Source organism: Tupaia chinensis, unplaced genomic scaffold (genome assembly GCF_000334495.1).
Source record: "Tupaia chinensis unplaced genomic scaffold, TupChi_1.0 Scaffold150243_1, whole genome shotgun sequence".
NCBI classification, from domain to species: domain Eukaryota; kingdom Metazoa; phylum Chordata; class Mammalia; order Scandentia; family Tupaiidae; genus Tupaia; species Tupaia belangeri.
The window spans coordinates 862,601-875,121 of NW_006210084.1; the positions used below are offsets into that span (position 1 = coordinate 862,601).

Here is a 12,521-nt window from a genome sequence, read left to right on the forward strand (position 1 = left end):
CGGGATCTTAGGCATGCACGCACACGTGCCCGGAGTGAGTTCTAAGCCACCGGGTCCGGGACGCGAACCGCGGTCGACCACGTGGGAGTTCAGCGACATAGCCATTATGCTAACTGCTGGTCCCCCCTGGTTATTTTTTAATGCTTCATTGTGGAGAATTTCAAATGCATAGAAAAGTAGACCAAGATATTGTAAGACCCCGTGTGTGAGACCCTCACTCAGTTGCAGCAGTGATTGGCTCATGACTTACATTACCTCTAGACCCGAGGGCCATAAACTATGACCCGTGGGCCAAATCTGGCCAGCTACATGTATTTGAATAAGTTTTTATTAGAATGCATACACCTCCACTCATTTATGGGCTGTCAATGGCTGAGCTGAGTAGCTATGACAGAGACTATGTAGCCCACAAAGCCTAAAATATTTACTATATTGCTCACTCCAGGAAAAAAGTTATGGTCTCCTTTTCCAGACACTCCCACTAACCTTCCCCTCCCCATGTTATTTTGAAGTAACTCCTAGACATCACATAATTTTATCTGTAAATATTTCGATGGGTAACTCTAAAGGAAAAATATTTGTTCTTAAAATTTGCTATAGGGTACATGTGTTTGCTGGGGAGAGAGAGAGAGAGAACCCCTTGAGGAAGGATGGCTGTGCCACAGTCCCTTCTCTTGTGTTCTCCTTTCAAGATTTTGGGTATGCCTGCACACGAGCCCAGCAAGCGTGTTTTTCAAGCTTCTGCATCTGGGACTTGACTGTGGGAACCATGCATTTGACCATGTGGGATCCAGCTGCCTTAACCACAATGCCACTGGTTGATTTGAAAACAATATTTTTTTTAAAAAAAAAAGCATAAGCAGGCAAGTTCTGGATCCCACATGGCCAGCCACGTGATTTGAGTCCAGGCCCTAACCCACCAGAATCTTGGGAAGGTTCACATGTACCCAGTGTGTTTTCAGGCTGACCAGACGGAGACTCGAACCACAGTTGGCACGTGGCTTCCAGCTCTATTGTCCAGTATGCTACCAGCTGTGGCACAGAGGCTGGGCCAACCAGAGTGTCTTTGAAGGTATTTTGGGCCTTGGAGTCTAAGTTTTATTTTATTAGAGAGGAGAATCAAGCCAGGAAGAAGCCAAGAGATGGGGAGAAAATGGAGATGTCAAGAGAATGTAGGTTTAAAAAAGGCCAAAGAGTAAGTGTAGGGGAAATAAGAAGAGGAGAAAGCCAGACAAACCTAAGGGTAGGATGATGGGGTTCAAGAGTTCAGAGGTGACGATCAAGTTCAGGGGTGGCCATGGTGCAGTGGCTGAGGAGGTGATGGTTATTACAATCGAATCCAGGAGGTCACAGAACTGTGAGGTTAGGCTACTGGAGGGTCACATGCACAGATACCACATGTTGATGACAGAGGGTAGGGAGAACAGGTGACTATCAGCTCCAAGGAACAGATGCTTTTACTTGAAGTACAGAAACAAGAGATTGTGAACAGAGTGGAGTAAAAACATCACCCTTAACTCTAGACCCTGCCATGTGTGGAGCGTAGGAAGGTGAGCGGCTTTCATTCACTAAGCCTGCAGGAGAAGAGGTGTTCTGGGAGAGCCCAGTTTCAGCTGAGCTCAAGAGTTGGAAGAAGAGCCCTTTGGTGTGAATTAAGATGGAGGGGGTTTGTTTAGCTGACAATAGTACGTATGATTGATTGGAGAGGGGTTGAAATAATGTCAGAGGGAGGGAGCCCCACTAGTGTGGGGATGAGAAGGGGAGAGGATAGATGATGAGAGGGGCTTGCCCATTGGGTAGTGGCTGGGGACATAAGAGTCACAGCTTAATTAGCTGACCCTAAGTTCCACAAAGGAATCTAGGTGTGATTCAGCACTGGCACAGGCTAGAGCTCCATGACACTGTAGGTTGTTGACTGGAAACCAAAACAACGTGTTGGGATTGAAGGGTCCCAGAAGTTAGTCCCCAGGGCCATAGTCTTGTGGTAGAAATGGCAGGGGCAGCTCCCAGGGTCAGGGGAATGATCAATTGGACTTATTCGCCTTGCTCGACCAGTTCTTCATCTGGTTTCACCAGAAACACTATTTTTGAGTTTCTAGAACTAGGAGTTATCCTAACAGAGATACAGTCCTGTGTGGACGTTGTTGAAATTCCCTCACGCAGACATTACAGTGAACTCCCGTGCACTCACAGACGCATCTCACAAGGTGTGTGTGTCAGTATGCTAAAGAGAACATTGTTGGAGAAGGATTACTAAGGGTTTCAGTTTTTAAAAAAAACCTTCCAGAGTGAGGCTACATACTTGAAAGTTTGGTAAGTGGCCCCTTTCTCTTTCCTTCCTTCCTGGCTCCATGCTGTAATGGCTGTAGGTGATGAAGTGATTAAGGGCAAACCTCTGGGGCACTGTGTATCTGAGAGCTGTTTTGGACCTATTTCTGACCCAAAATCTTAAACAGATTGTGATGTCAGTCTCAGAGAATCACTCAGGATTTACTGCCACACAAAACTCTTCTCGAATTTGGAAAAGAGGACTAGGAAAGAAGGCATCGGCCTTTTCTGGAGTCTGGCTACCTGCTCATTTAGTTTCAGGTAGTTCTCTGAGGTCTTGAGTTCAATGTCCACCCTAATTTGCATTGCAGTTGTAAGTCCTAAAAGAGCAGTCGTTTTCCCACAGTAGAAAGTGATGTTAATGAGTGGAAAGTATTTTAATAGAGAAAATAAAAGCTACATTTTTTTCCAGAAAAGCCAATATAAGTAAACAGAATCAATATCAAACATCCTTACTTAGATCAATGTAAACCATGACACAAGGTGATTATTTGCATAACTATTATTACAAAAGAATTGAAATAGACTACATGGGCTATGGAACACCAGGCTAAGCCACTTAGGCAGAAAAAGTATCTTTGATGACAGGGTTTTCAAGAAGTGCTATAAAAGTCAGACAATTTAACATTTCTCTGCATTTGTGGTTGGTGTTGTTATTATTCTAGAACTGTTGTATAGAGACGTTAATCAACTCAGGTAGACCAATAAGAAATACTGGGGAGGGGGAGAAGAACTGGCATTCCCCCATTCTATAATATAATGTAGAATAGTTCACAAATGAATGAGAAGATAGTGTAGCATTATATTGAAAGCAAATATTGGCACATTTTTTTTTTTACAAGAAGGGTGTCTTACAATATTTCTCTGGGTACATTACAATTTTCCAGTTTATAGTTCTAAAATGGGGGGGAGGGGTTCCTACAATGTAATATAAAAAAATAGAGACCTGACATAAGAAGCCAAAGATAAAGATACAAAAGGTAGTAGAGACATTCACTGGTCCGCAGAGAAAAGGCCATCTGGACAGAAGCCCGAAACGAGCCAGACACAGTCCACTGCAATTTCGCCAGTTTTGCCCTTGCCACGTTCTGCTTCAAAAATGATCTGATAATAGAGACGGAATAAGACATGACCTCAGAATCTTCATAACAATGATATAAACAAATTACTTAATAGTTATTACTGAGGACTACACTCATGCATCTCCACGGGGTAGAAATTAGCTTTGACATTGAATATATGGTCACGTATAGGTTAAGTATCCCTTAACTGAAATGCTTGGAACCAGAAGTGTTTTCAATTTGGGATTTCTCTTTTCTTGGATTTTGGAATACTTGACATATATAATGAGGTATCTTGGGGATGGGACTCAAGTCTAAACACAAAGTTCATTTATGTTTCATATATACCTTAAATGCATAGTCTGAAGGTCATTTATACGATCTTTTTGTATTGCAGTGTTTTGACTGAGACATGTCACATCATATTGGCACTCAAAAAGTTTTAGATTTTGGAGCACTTTAGATTTTGGATTTCGGATTATAAAACCTGTATTATGTTTTCCAGATGTCAGCCATCCACTCTGAAAGTTCTGTTCAGAGAAAACAGGGTCACCTAAAGCAACACCTAAACGATTCTGAAAAGCCCCATAGAGGTGAGAAGGGTAAGATTTAAAAGGACATCCGGGAATTCCCATTTAAAGAAAAATAAACCCCCCGAATATATTTAATTTTCTTTTAAAAACCAGGTTAAGAGAAATGTAATATTTCCTGTGAAAATCCAATGCAAAACTGTATAATCAAAAGGGAATTATTTGGATAAAGTCATATTTTGGTAGTTTGTGGTAGTATAGTTATTTTTCTTAAAATATTGGTTTATGTATTTGAAAATTATCTGGAATTTTATTGTTTTCATGCATCGAAAAATGTTTCATAATATAGTATAATCATTTTTTGGGGGGGAGAGGTTTTTGCTATAGGGCGTGTGTGCTTGCCAGAAAGACAGAGAAAGAGAGAGAGGTAGAAAGCGAGAAATCACCCCCCAGGGGGGATGGCCATGCCACAATCCCTTCTCCTCCATTCTCCTCTCGGGATCTTGGGCACACGTGCACAAGCACCCGGCATGAGTTTAAAGCCGCCAGGTCCAGGACTTGAACCACGGTTGACTACATGGGATTCCGGCGACATAACCATTACGCTAACTGCTGGTCCCCTATAATAATTTTTTAATCTTAGAAATTTATTAAGAATCAAAAGAGCAACAAATTTCTTTATATTAGGTATAAAAATGTATTTTAATCATGACATACTTATCTGTTTTTTTCTGTGGAAAAATGAGTCATGACTTTCCCGACAACCCAATATTTAAAACATTTTGAATGAATAGAGAACAAAGAAAAACTACTTCAAAAAATCTGAATGCTAAACAACAGGGCTCTTTCAATGAAATTAAGGCTACACAATGGCTATCAACCTGACCTCTGGGAAGGCTGGAGACTGGATAAGTAAAGTCAGTCAGGTAGTCAGTCAGTCAGGTCTGTCTGGGGGCAGACTGACCCCCAACAAACAACTGGGCTTCCCTGGTGGGCAAGACTTGGTGAATGTTGCCATACAGAGTTGCTGGGAGGATTAGAAGCTGCTGGGAGAGGGGACCAGCAGTTGGCGTCATGGCTATGTCACTGGACTCCCATGTAGTCGACCGTGGTTCACATCCCGGACCCGGTGGGTTAAAACTCATGCCGGGCGCGTGTGCGTGCGTGCCCAAGATCCTGAGAGGAGAATGGAGGAGAAGGGACTGCAGCGTGGCCATCCCCGCTGGGGGGTGATTTCTTGCTTTCTGTCTCTATGTCTCTCTCTGTCTTTCTGGCAAGCGCACGTGCCCTATAGCAAAAACCTCTCAATAAAAAAAAAAAGCTGCTGGGAGAGAACAACCACAAGCTTGTGCCTGGTTTCTCCTGGATTCTGCCCTTTGAGCCTGCACCCTTAGCTCTGATTTTCATCTCTATAAACTGTAGTGGTGAATAACAGCTTTTCTGAGTTCTGTGAGTCCACCCAGGAGATTGTCAAATCTGGGGACTCCCAACAGCCACTGTCAGTTCATTTCAAAAACGTTTCCCAAATCACCTTCTACGTAGCTGCCATTCTTTGTGTTAAATTCTGGGCATCGGACAGAAGAGCACGATAATCTTTTGCACGGTCAGAAGTGTCTAGCTGGCTTTGGGCGGAAGTTGGGGAGAGGAGCCTGACACACAAACAGGTCTCCAGAGAACGTGATATGCAGGCACCTGATGAGTATTGCCAATAGTTGTGCTGATTAATTGCCTGGCCTATTTCACTCTAGAATGTAAGCCCTTAAGACATGAGGGGGAAAGTGCTAGGCATCTTTGTAATCCCAGTACCTAGGTACGTCAGGAAATGTTTCAATGTGTTTGTTAAACCATTGGAAAAGAATGCAAATGTCTAATTTAATTATTTCCCCCCACTTACACTTTTGGCAGTATCAATCCCTTGATACAATGGAATCTTCCCTGTCTTCCATCTGTCGTCCTCACTCCTGGTCTCTTCCCATGCCAGGGCACTGTTACTGTTTTTCACAAACACTCGAAGTTTCCCTACTTTGTCACCGGCCAGCCGGTAATCAAAGAGCAAACAGAAGTTGCTTTGCGGCTGCAGGTCAGGGAGGAGCAGTTTCAACCGGCCAATGTCCTTCTTGTGCCCTGCCAAGGCTGGAACTGCCAGATAATAGCCAAGAGCTTTAAGAGAAAAATGAAAATTACACACTTACTGAGGCCACTGTAAGGGGTTTGGCTATAATGTATAAAATAAGCTATAAAACATGAATAATAATCTCCTGAAGTCCTTTTCATTTTGAACATAGCAAGAAACTTTTCATACTAAAATAAATTTTAGGGATTACAAAGTTGAAATCCTTTGTTATACAGAGAAGGAAACTGAGGAAATTTTTCCATGTTTACAAAGCTTGGTAGTAGCAGGTATGGAATAAGAATCTAGCAGGCGACATGGTGGTGAAGTCACTGGACTCCCACATGGTTGACTCATGGTCAAGGCCTGGACCTTGCAGCTTGCTTCCTCACTTTCTCTTTCTCTCTGGTGAGTGTACATGCCCTATATAAAAATTTAAAAAATGATAAATAATTTTTTTTAAAAAAGAGAATCTAATTATATGGTCCTTTAATGCTGCCAGGCATTTGTGGCTGACAGAGAACTTGCACTCCAGAACCGTCTGTTCACATTGATTCTTGGGACCTTGGACTCATTTCCCCATTGAGTCGAGGACGTACATGAGGGCCGGCTCCACAGGTGGTGCTTGATCCACAACACACCTATACTGTCTGATGGCTTCATGGTGCTCAGCTGCCACATGCAACATACCACGCTTGAGTTCTGATTTACAAGGACAGGAACATATCCCCTATGCCTGTGACTCTTTTAAGCATCGATTAACTCACGTTAGTGGACTTTTCTACTCATAATGGCTTTCGTGCTTTGAAGGTGATTCTACTAAAATTCCAGGTTTAAGTGAAGGTCATACTTCTTTTCAAGGTTACTGCACCACACAAAAGAAACAAATAATAACACTTCAAAACTACATAATACCATGGCTAGGAAACCAGGAAAAAGGAACAACTTCTTTCCACATTTCCCAACACTCCCAAACTTTAGATGAATCCCACTGCCTGTCTCAGCAGTAGAAGAGCGAATATGGCAGAAGCTTGCTGGAGCATTCTTTGAGGTGTGCAGGACAGGGATTAAGGAGGAGACATTGGCTGGATGGAGTTTGTCACCATCAGAGGAGACCTCAGAGGGTCTGAAGGTTTCTAAAGGTGACAAACAACCCTAATCTTCTCAGTGACAGGAATAATAACCCTTTGTCATTGGTGAGCCTTTTTTCCGCCTTCACCATATCACAGAACATGAAATCTTAATCTAAGTACCGTTATCTCGATCAGTAAGATTCCAGTCGAAATCATCCTCTCCATCCTGTTTCCAGTCACAGACCCCATGGTCAAAGCTGCAGTCAACTGAGATGTTTAAAGTTGCTTTAAAAAGAGAGAGAGGGAGAGAGAGAGAGAGCATTTAAAAACCAGTAAGAACATTAGAAAGAAGTCTAACATCTGTGCTCCGGAAGGCAATGCCATACTTTCAGTTCTAGAGACAATGGAATTGCAAGGCCTTCAAGAGAGTGTCAAACCAGATATGTAGTTTCAAGTTAAATCTGTAAAGCCATTTGAAACAGGTCCTGCTGTGATCTTAAAAATGAAAACAAAAGGACCAGCAGATGGTGTAATGGTTACATCGCTTGACTCCCACATAGTTGACTGCGGTTCGAGTCTCAGACCTGGCAGCTAAAAACTCAGGCTGGGTGCATGTGTGTGTGCACCCCGGATTCCAAGAGGAGAATGGAGGAGAAGGGATTGCAATGTGGCCGTTCCCCCTGGGGATGGGGGTGGGGGTGATTTCTGTCTTTCTGGAGAGCACATGCACCCTATAGCAAAAAATATCTCTCTCAAAAAAAATGAAAACAAAAGCAAAAAAAGAAAAATATTTATGAAAAAAATAAGTAATGGGCAAGATCCCCTGAGCAAAGAGATAGAAATATACAATATAAGCAATTGTTAAAAAAAATTAGACCAGAAAATAAAATCTCTCTTATCCAAGTATGCCTTGCCAGAACTTTCAGATTTCTGAAATCGTGTTTCATGTAGTCCATGACTAACACTCACTTAGTACATAAGTATACAAATCCTGTTTTTTATTTGCTGTGTCTTGTGATGTTTTAACACCTTTGAATTTGGACCAGGCTTTATGACCTGGAGAGAGACTAGTCCTTCTAGGGCCGACTAATTCCTAAAGGTGTTAAACTTGTTTGGGAGCACATCTCTCGTATGCAAGCCAAATACTGCCTTTACCTACCTCTCACACACCGATCCAATATTTCCCCTGCCCTAATCAATCTGAGGCCCCAGGTGTGCTTGAGAGCGAAGTTGAAATCTGCGAAGTCACCAAAACCAGTGCATGGCGGACTGCAGACCCACGACTGTGCCCACCCCACGCAGCTCAAAACTACCCAGCCAATCCACAGGCAGAAGTAAACACTGACTGCCGTAGGCCACTGAAGGTCTGCAGTGTTTGTTATGCAGCATTACTGTGGCAGTAGGTAACAGAGACAGGTACTCTGGGTCAGATTTCAGGTTCCTCACATTCTGGAGTTGAAGAAATGGTTAGGTTTTGGGAGAAATTGCTCACATATACAGTCCCATCTCCGCACAAACAACTGCCTCAACCTTCACTCATGGTGTCCGCTGGGATGGCGGAGAGAAGATAATCCCCTTAGTGTTGGATATTGTAGTCATTACGGATCCTGCGAGGACCTGCTGTTTTAACACTGGCATTGTGCATCACCAGTAATCATTTTTCCCTTGGGGCTTTTGGAGTGAAGCAGTGATTCATAAACAATCATCTTACTCCATGAAGAAATGAGAGCGACTTGGGACAGGAGAGCGCACACACTCAGGGGACAGCATTACGTACCTTTGGGTTCCAGTTTGGATGTTAGTGCTTTCCTTTGGACCAGAACCAGACCCAATTCATCTGCTTCATTCACCTTGGGGGCTAATAAAGAGTACCTGTCAGTTAAGAAAACCTTCAAGACCCCAAATGCTCAGAAGGCATGAATCAAATGGCTGAATGAAGAAGCGTTTCCCTATGTATTCTATTTACAGAAGACACTAGAGCAGCGTTTCCCAGCATTTCCATATCATTTGCACTGGTCCCAGTTTCCTCGTCTGGAGCACCCTTGTCGAAGGGTTCCCTTAGATAAACTAAGCATCTTACTCTTCCAACATGCTTATTCTCACTAGGTCTTTTTTTTTTTTTTTGGAGAGGTTTTTTCGCTATAGGGCGCGTGCGCTCGCCAGACAGACAGAGAGAGACATAGAGACAGATAGCGAGAAATCACCCCCCAGGGGGGATGGTCACGCTGCAATCCCTTCTCCTCCATTCTCCTCTCGGGATCTTGGGCACGTACGCCCACGCGCCCGGCGTGAGTTTTAAGCCACCGGGTCCGGGACGCGAACCACGGTCGACTACGTGGGAGTCCAGCGACACAGCCATTACGCTAACTGCTGGTTCCCGCTCTCACTAGGTCTTGAAATGCACTTTTCTGAGATTTTCACGTCTGTAAAGGGAGATGATGTCATTGCTATGCTAGCTCTTGGGTGGGTGGGCCTGTGTCTACCTCTCCTCTGGTTAAATCCAACTGGAGTTTGAATATACACATGAGCACCTGTCACAGAGCCCAAAACAGGCAAGGCAAAAATACAGAGGAAGCAAGAAATGCCTGAAGAATGAAATGGAAAGTCTCTGTGAATACAGGCACTGTCCCGGAAGAGCAGTGACCAGTGGAACAACAGATATGGTGGTTATTTGCTTCACCTAGAAAACCCAAGCTCCACTACAAAAATCACTCCCCCTTCACAATGGTCTATTTTGGCTTTTAAAATCATAACCACTCAATGGTGAAGTTCTATTATCATAGAGTGGGCCTATAAAAAGTATCTTCAAAAAGTGAAAAAGGAGTTGGCCCTACAGCGTAGCAGTTAAGCACTATGATAGGGAGCTGGATCTCACATAGTTGACCATGGTTTGAATCCTGATCTTGGTAACTTGAAAAACACAGTGCATTTGTGTGCATGCCCAGGGTCCTGACAGGATGGAGCAGTGAAGGAAAAGGGACTGTGACAGAACCATGCCCCATTGAGAGGTGCTCTCTCTTACTAACACATGAGTTTTCTGGCAATTAAACTTTTTGTTTTTAAAGTGAAAAGGTAGAGCTTGGTAGACCCACATCGTGAGAGTCTCTCTGCTTTTGGGGGTGCGCCAGGTGGAGAGCAAAGCAGGCTTCCTTGGCTGAGAATGGGAAGGGAGGGTTTACTTCAAATAGGGCACCCCCAGATAAGGGAACAGGACTCGCTCTCCTCGTTTCTCAGAGCAGCAAGTTCAATTTGGTATCTGTAGAAGGTGTTTGTTTTTAGAATTTACAGAGAACCCTGATTCTTAAGATTTCAGACCAAACCCACTTTGTGCAAGGCATAGAATTGTCTTTTTTCATTTGCCAAAAGAAACTGCAATTCATTTTCACAGAGTGGATAAAATAAAAGTGACACTCACAAAACACATCTCCTCGGAGACTTTGCTCCCGCTCCACGTCATTCTCCAGGCCTTTCTCTGCCCTCTCCTCTTCCCCAGGCCTCTCTTTCATTCTCTCCTTACTGTCTTTTTTGTCTCCCTTAGAGTTCCTGCCATGGGGAACACCTTCTTCGTAGTGGAAGGGTCGCAAGTTCACTTGAGAGGTGGGAATCCCAGTGGGTTCTAGAATCACGTTTTTAGTTTTGGCTTTCTTTTTCAAGATGTTCTTGTGAGCAAGCAACTTCTTGATTCTATCCTTGATGGTACCAGGCGCTCTGAGGATCTCCTTCACAGAATTTTCAGGAATGACTAAAACAAACCATAGCAGGAGAGAAGTTTCAGATCAGTCACAAAAAAGAGAGAGCATCTCTCCAGTGTTAATATGCAGAAAGTGAATGTTTCCAGAATGAACCTGCATGAGGGCCTAGCATTTGCTGTTCTAGAAAGAGCTCTATGTGTTCCAGTGTTATGGTAGTTATCTCAACTGCCTTTTGTTAAAGGACACACTTTGTTTTGCCTCAGAGACTACTTTAGTGGCAAAATAGTCACTGCTACCCAGTTGGGCTACAGATCACAAAGCGATGGATTTGCCAGATTCCCACAGCCTTTTGGTAGTCCCCAAAGTTGGCACTGTTCAGGAAACCCTATGGATCTGACTATTTTTTAAAGAATTATTTATTTTAAATTGTATTTATTGTTATTATTAATATTTTAAAATTTGCTATAGGGCACATGCGAGAGAGAGAGAGAGAGAGAGAAAAGAGAAGTGAAAAAGCAAGCCTCCAGGTCCAGGACTCGAACTGCTTGAACTCCCATGTGAGAGAGTCTAGCGCCTTAACCACCATGCTACCTGCTGGCCCTATATCTGTCCAAATTTAATGTTCAAAGATTACAGTTACAGCAGTGGGTTGAACCACATAAAGTGTCAATAATGGGCCATTTGTGATGACAAAAACAGTGATTTCATTTTAGTTAGTTTATTCAGTTCAATGTACACAAACCTAATTTTCACTCCCCCTTTTCCCTCCCCTTTGCACTTCTTCACCTCAGTCGACCACTGTCTAAAGCCAAATGATTTTATTTATGGAATCTTTTTGAGAGGCTTCTGTATTTGTTGTTTTGCATTCATTTCCTATTTCTCACCATGAATTAAATTGCTTGTAAAGATACAGCTCTAGGGGCCAGGTAATGGTGTAGCAGAGGCACAAATGGACCTCCATGGGAAAGGTCCAGTGTTCATGTCCCTGGGACCTCCTTGAGCACACTGAGCATGCGCGCGGGCCGGCTGAGACTGGGGCGGATTGTTGCATGAAGGCAGTGTTGAGGGTGCACCCGGTCACCCATCTCACTCTCCTGGAAGAAAGAGATGAACAAACTTTGGGAAAATATATACCTCTAGATCAATTCCTCTTACCCCCAGTGGATCAATGACCCTTGGTAGGGGATATTAGTGTAGAATAACTTCTTAGTAGAATAAGAGGTCAGTGAGCCCAATACTCTGGTTTTGTTGATGATACAACATGATTATGTTAAGTGACTTGCCCCAAATCACTCATCTAGCTAGGGGCAGGGCTAGGATTTGAGGGTATTTCATATAAATCACTGTTCTTTCTTTTTTTTTTTTTTAAGATTAATAATTTAATTTAATTTAATTTAATTTAATTTAATTTAATTTAATTTAATCATTCATTTATTTTAATTTGACCAGAGAGAGAGAGACAAAGAGAGAGAGAGAGAGAGAGAAGGAAAGTGAGAAAGCAAGCCACTAGGTCCAGGACTTGAACAGTGTCCGCCATGCGGGAATGTCCAGCACCTTAACCACCATGTCACATGCTGGTCCCAATGACTGTTCTTACAGGTTTATTTTTGCTTTAAGGTTAAGAGTTACTTTTCTCAGGACCAGCAGTTGGTGTAATGGCTATGTTGCTGGACTCCCATGTAGTCGACTGCGGTTCGAGTCCCAGACTTGGTGGTTTAAACTCACGC

At 43.1% G+C, this 12,521-nt stretch overlaps 1 protein-coding gene across 1 annotated transcript in view; it reads right to left on the bottom strand.

Annotated features, from left to right (window-relative positions):
- Window positions 1-2,758: 2,758 nt before the first annotated feature.
- Window positions 2,759-12,521, bottom strand: part of EGFL6 (EGF like domain multiple 6) — a 56,333-nt gene continuing 46,570 nt past the window's right edge. Inside the window, exons 10-14 of the mRNA XM_014585649.2 lie at window positions 10,518-10,844; window positions 8,880-8,960; window positions 7,283-7,387; window positions 5,814-6,079; window positions 2,759-3,432 (exon numbers count right to left, since the gene is read on the bottom strand). Coding sequence (XP_014441135.1) covers window positions 3,322-3,432; window positions 5,814-6,079; window positions 7,283-7,387; window positions 8,880-8,960; window positions 10,518-10,844 — 890 coding nt within the window. The 3' untranslated portion in view covers window positions 2,759-3,321. The remainder of the gene's footprint in view (window positions 3,433-5,813; window positions 6,080-7,282; window positions 7,388-8,879; window positions 8,961-10,517; window positions 10,845-12,521) is intronic.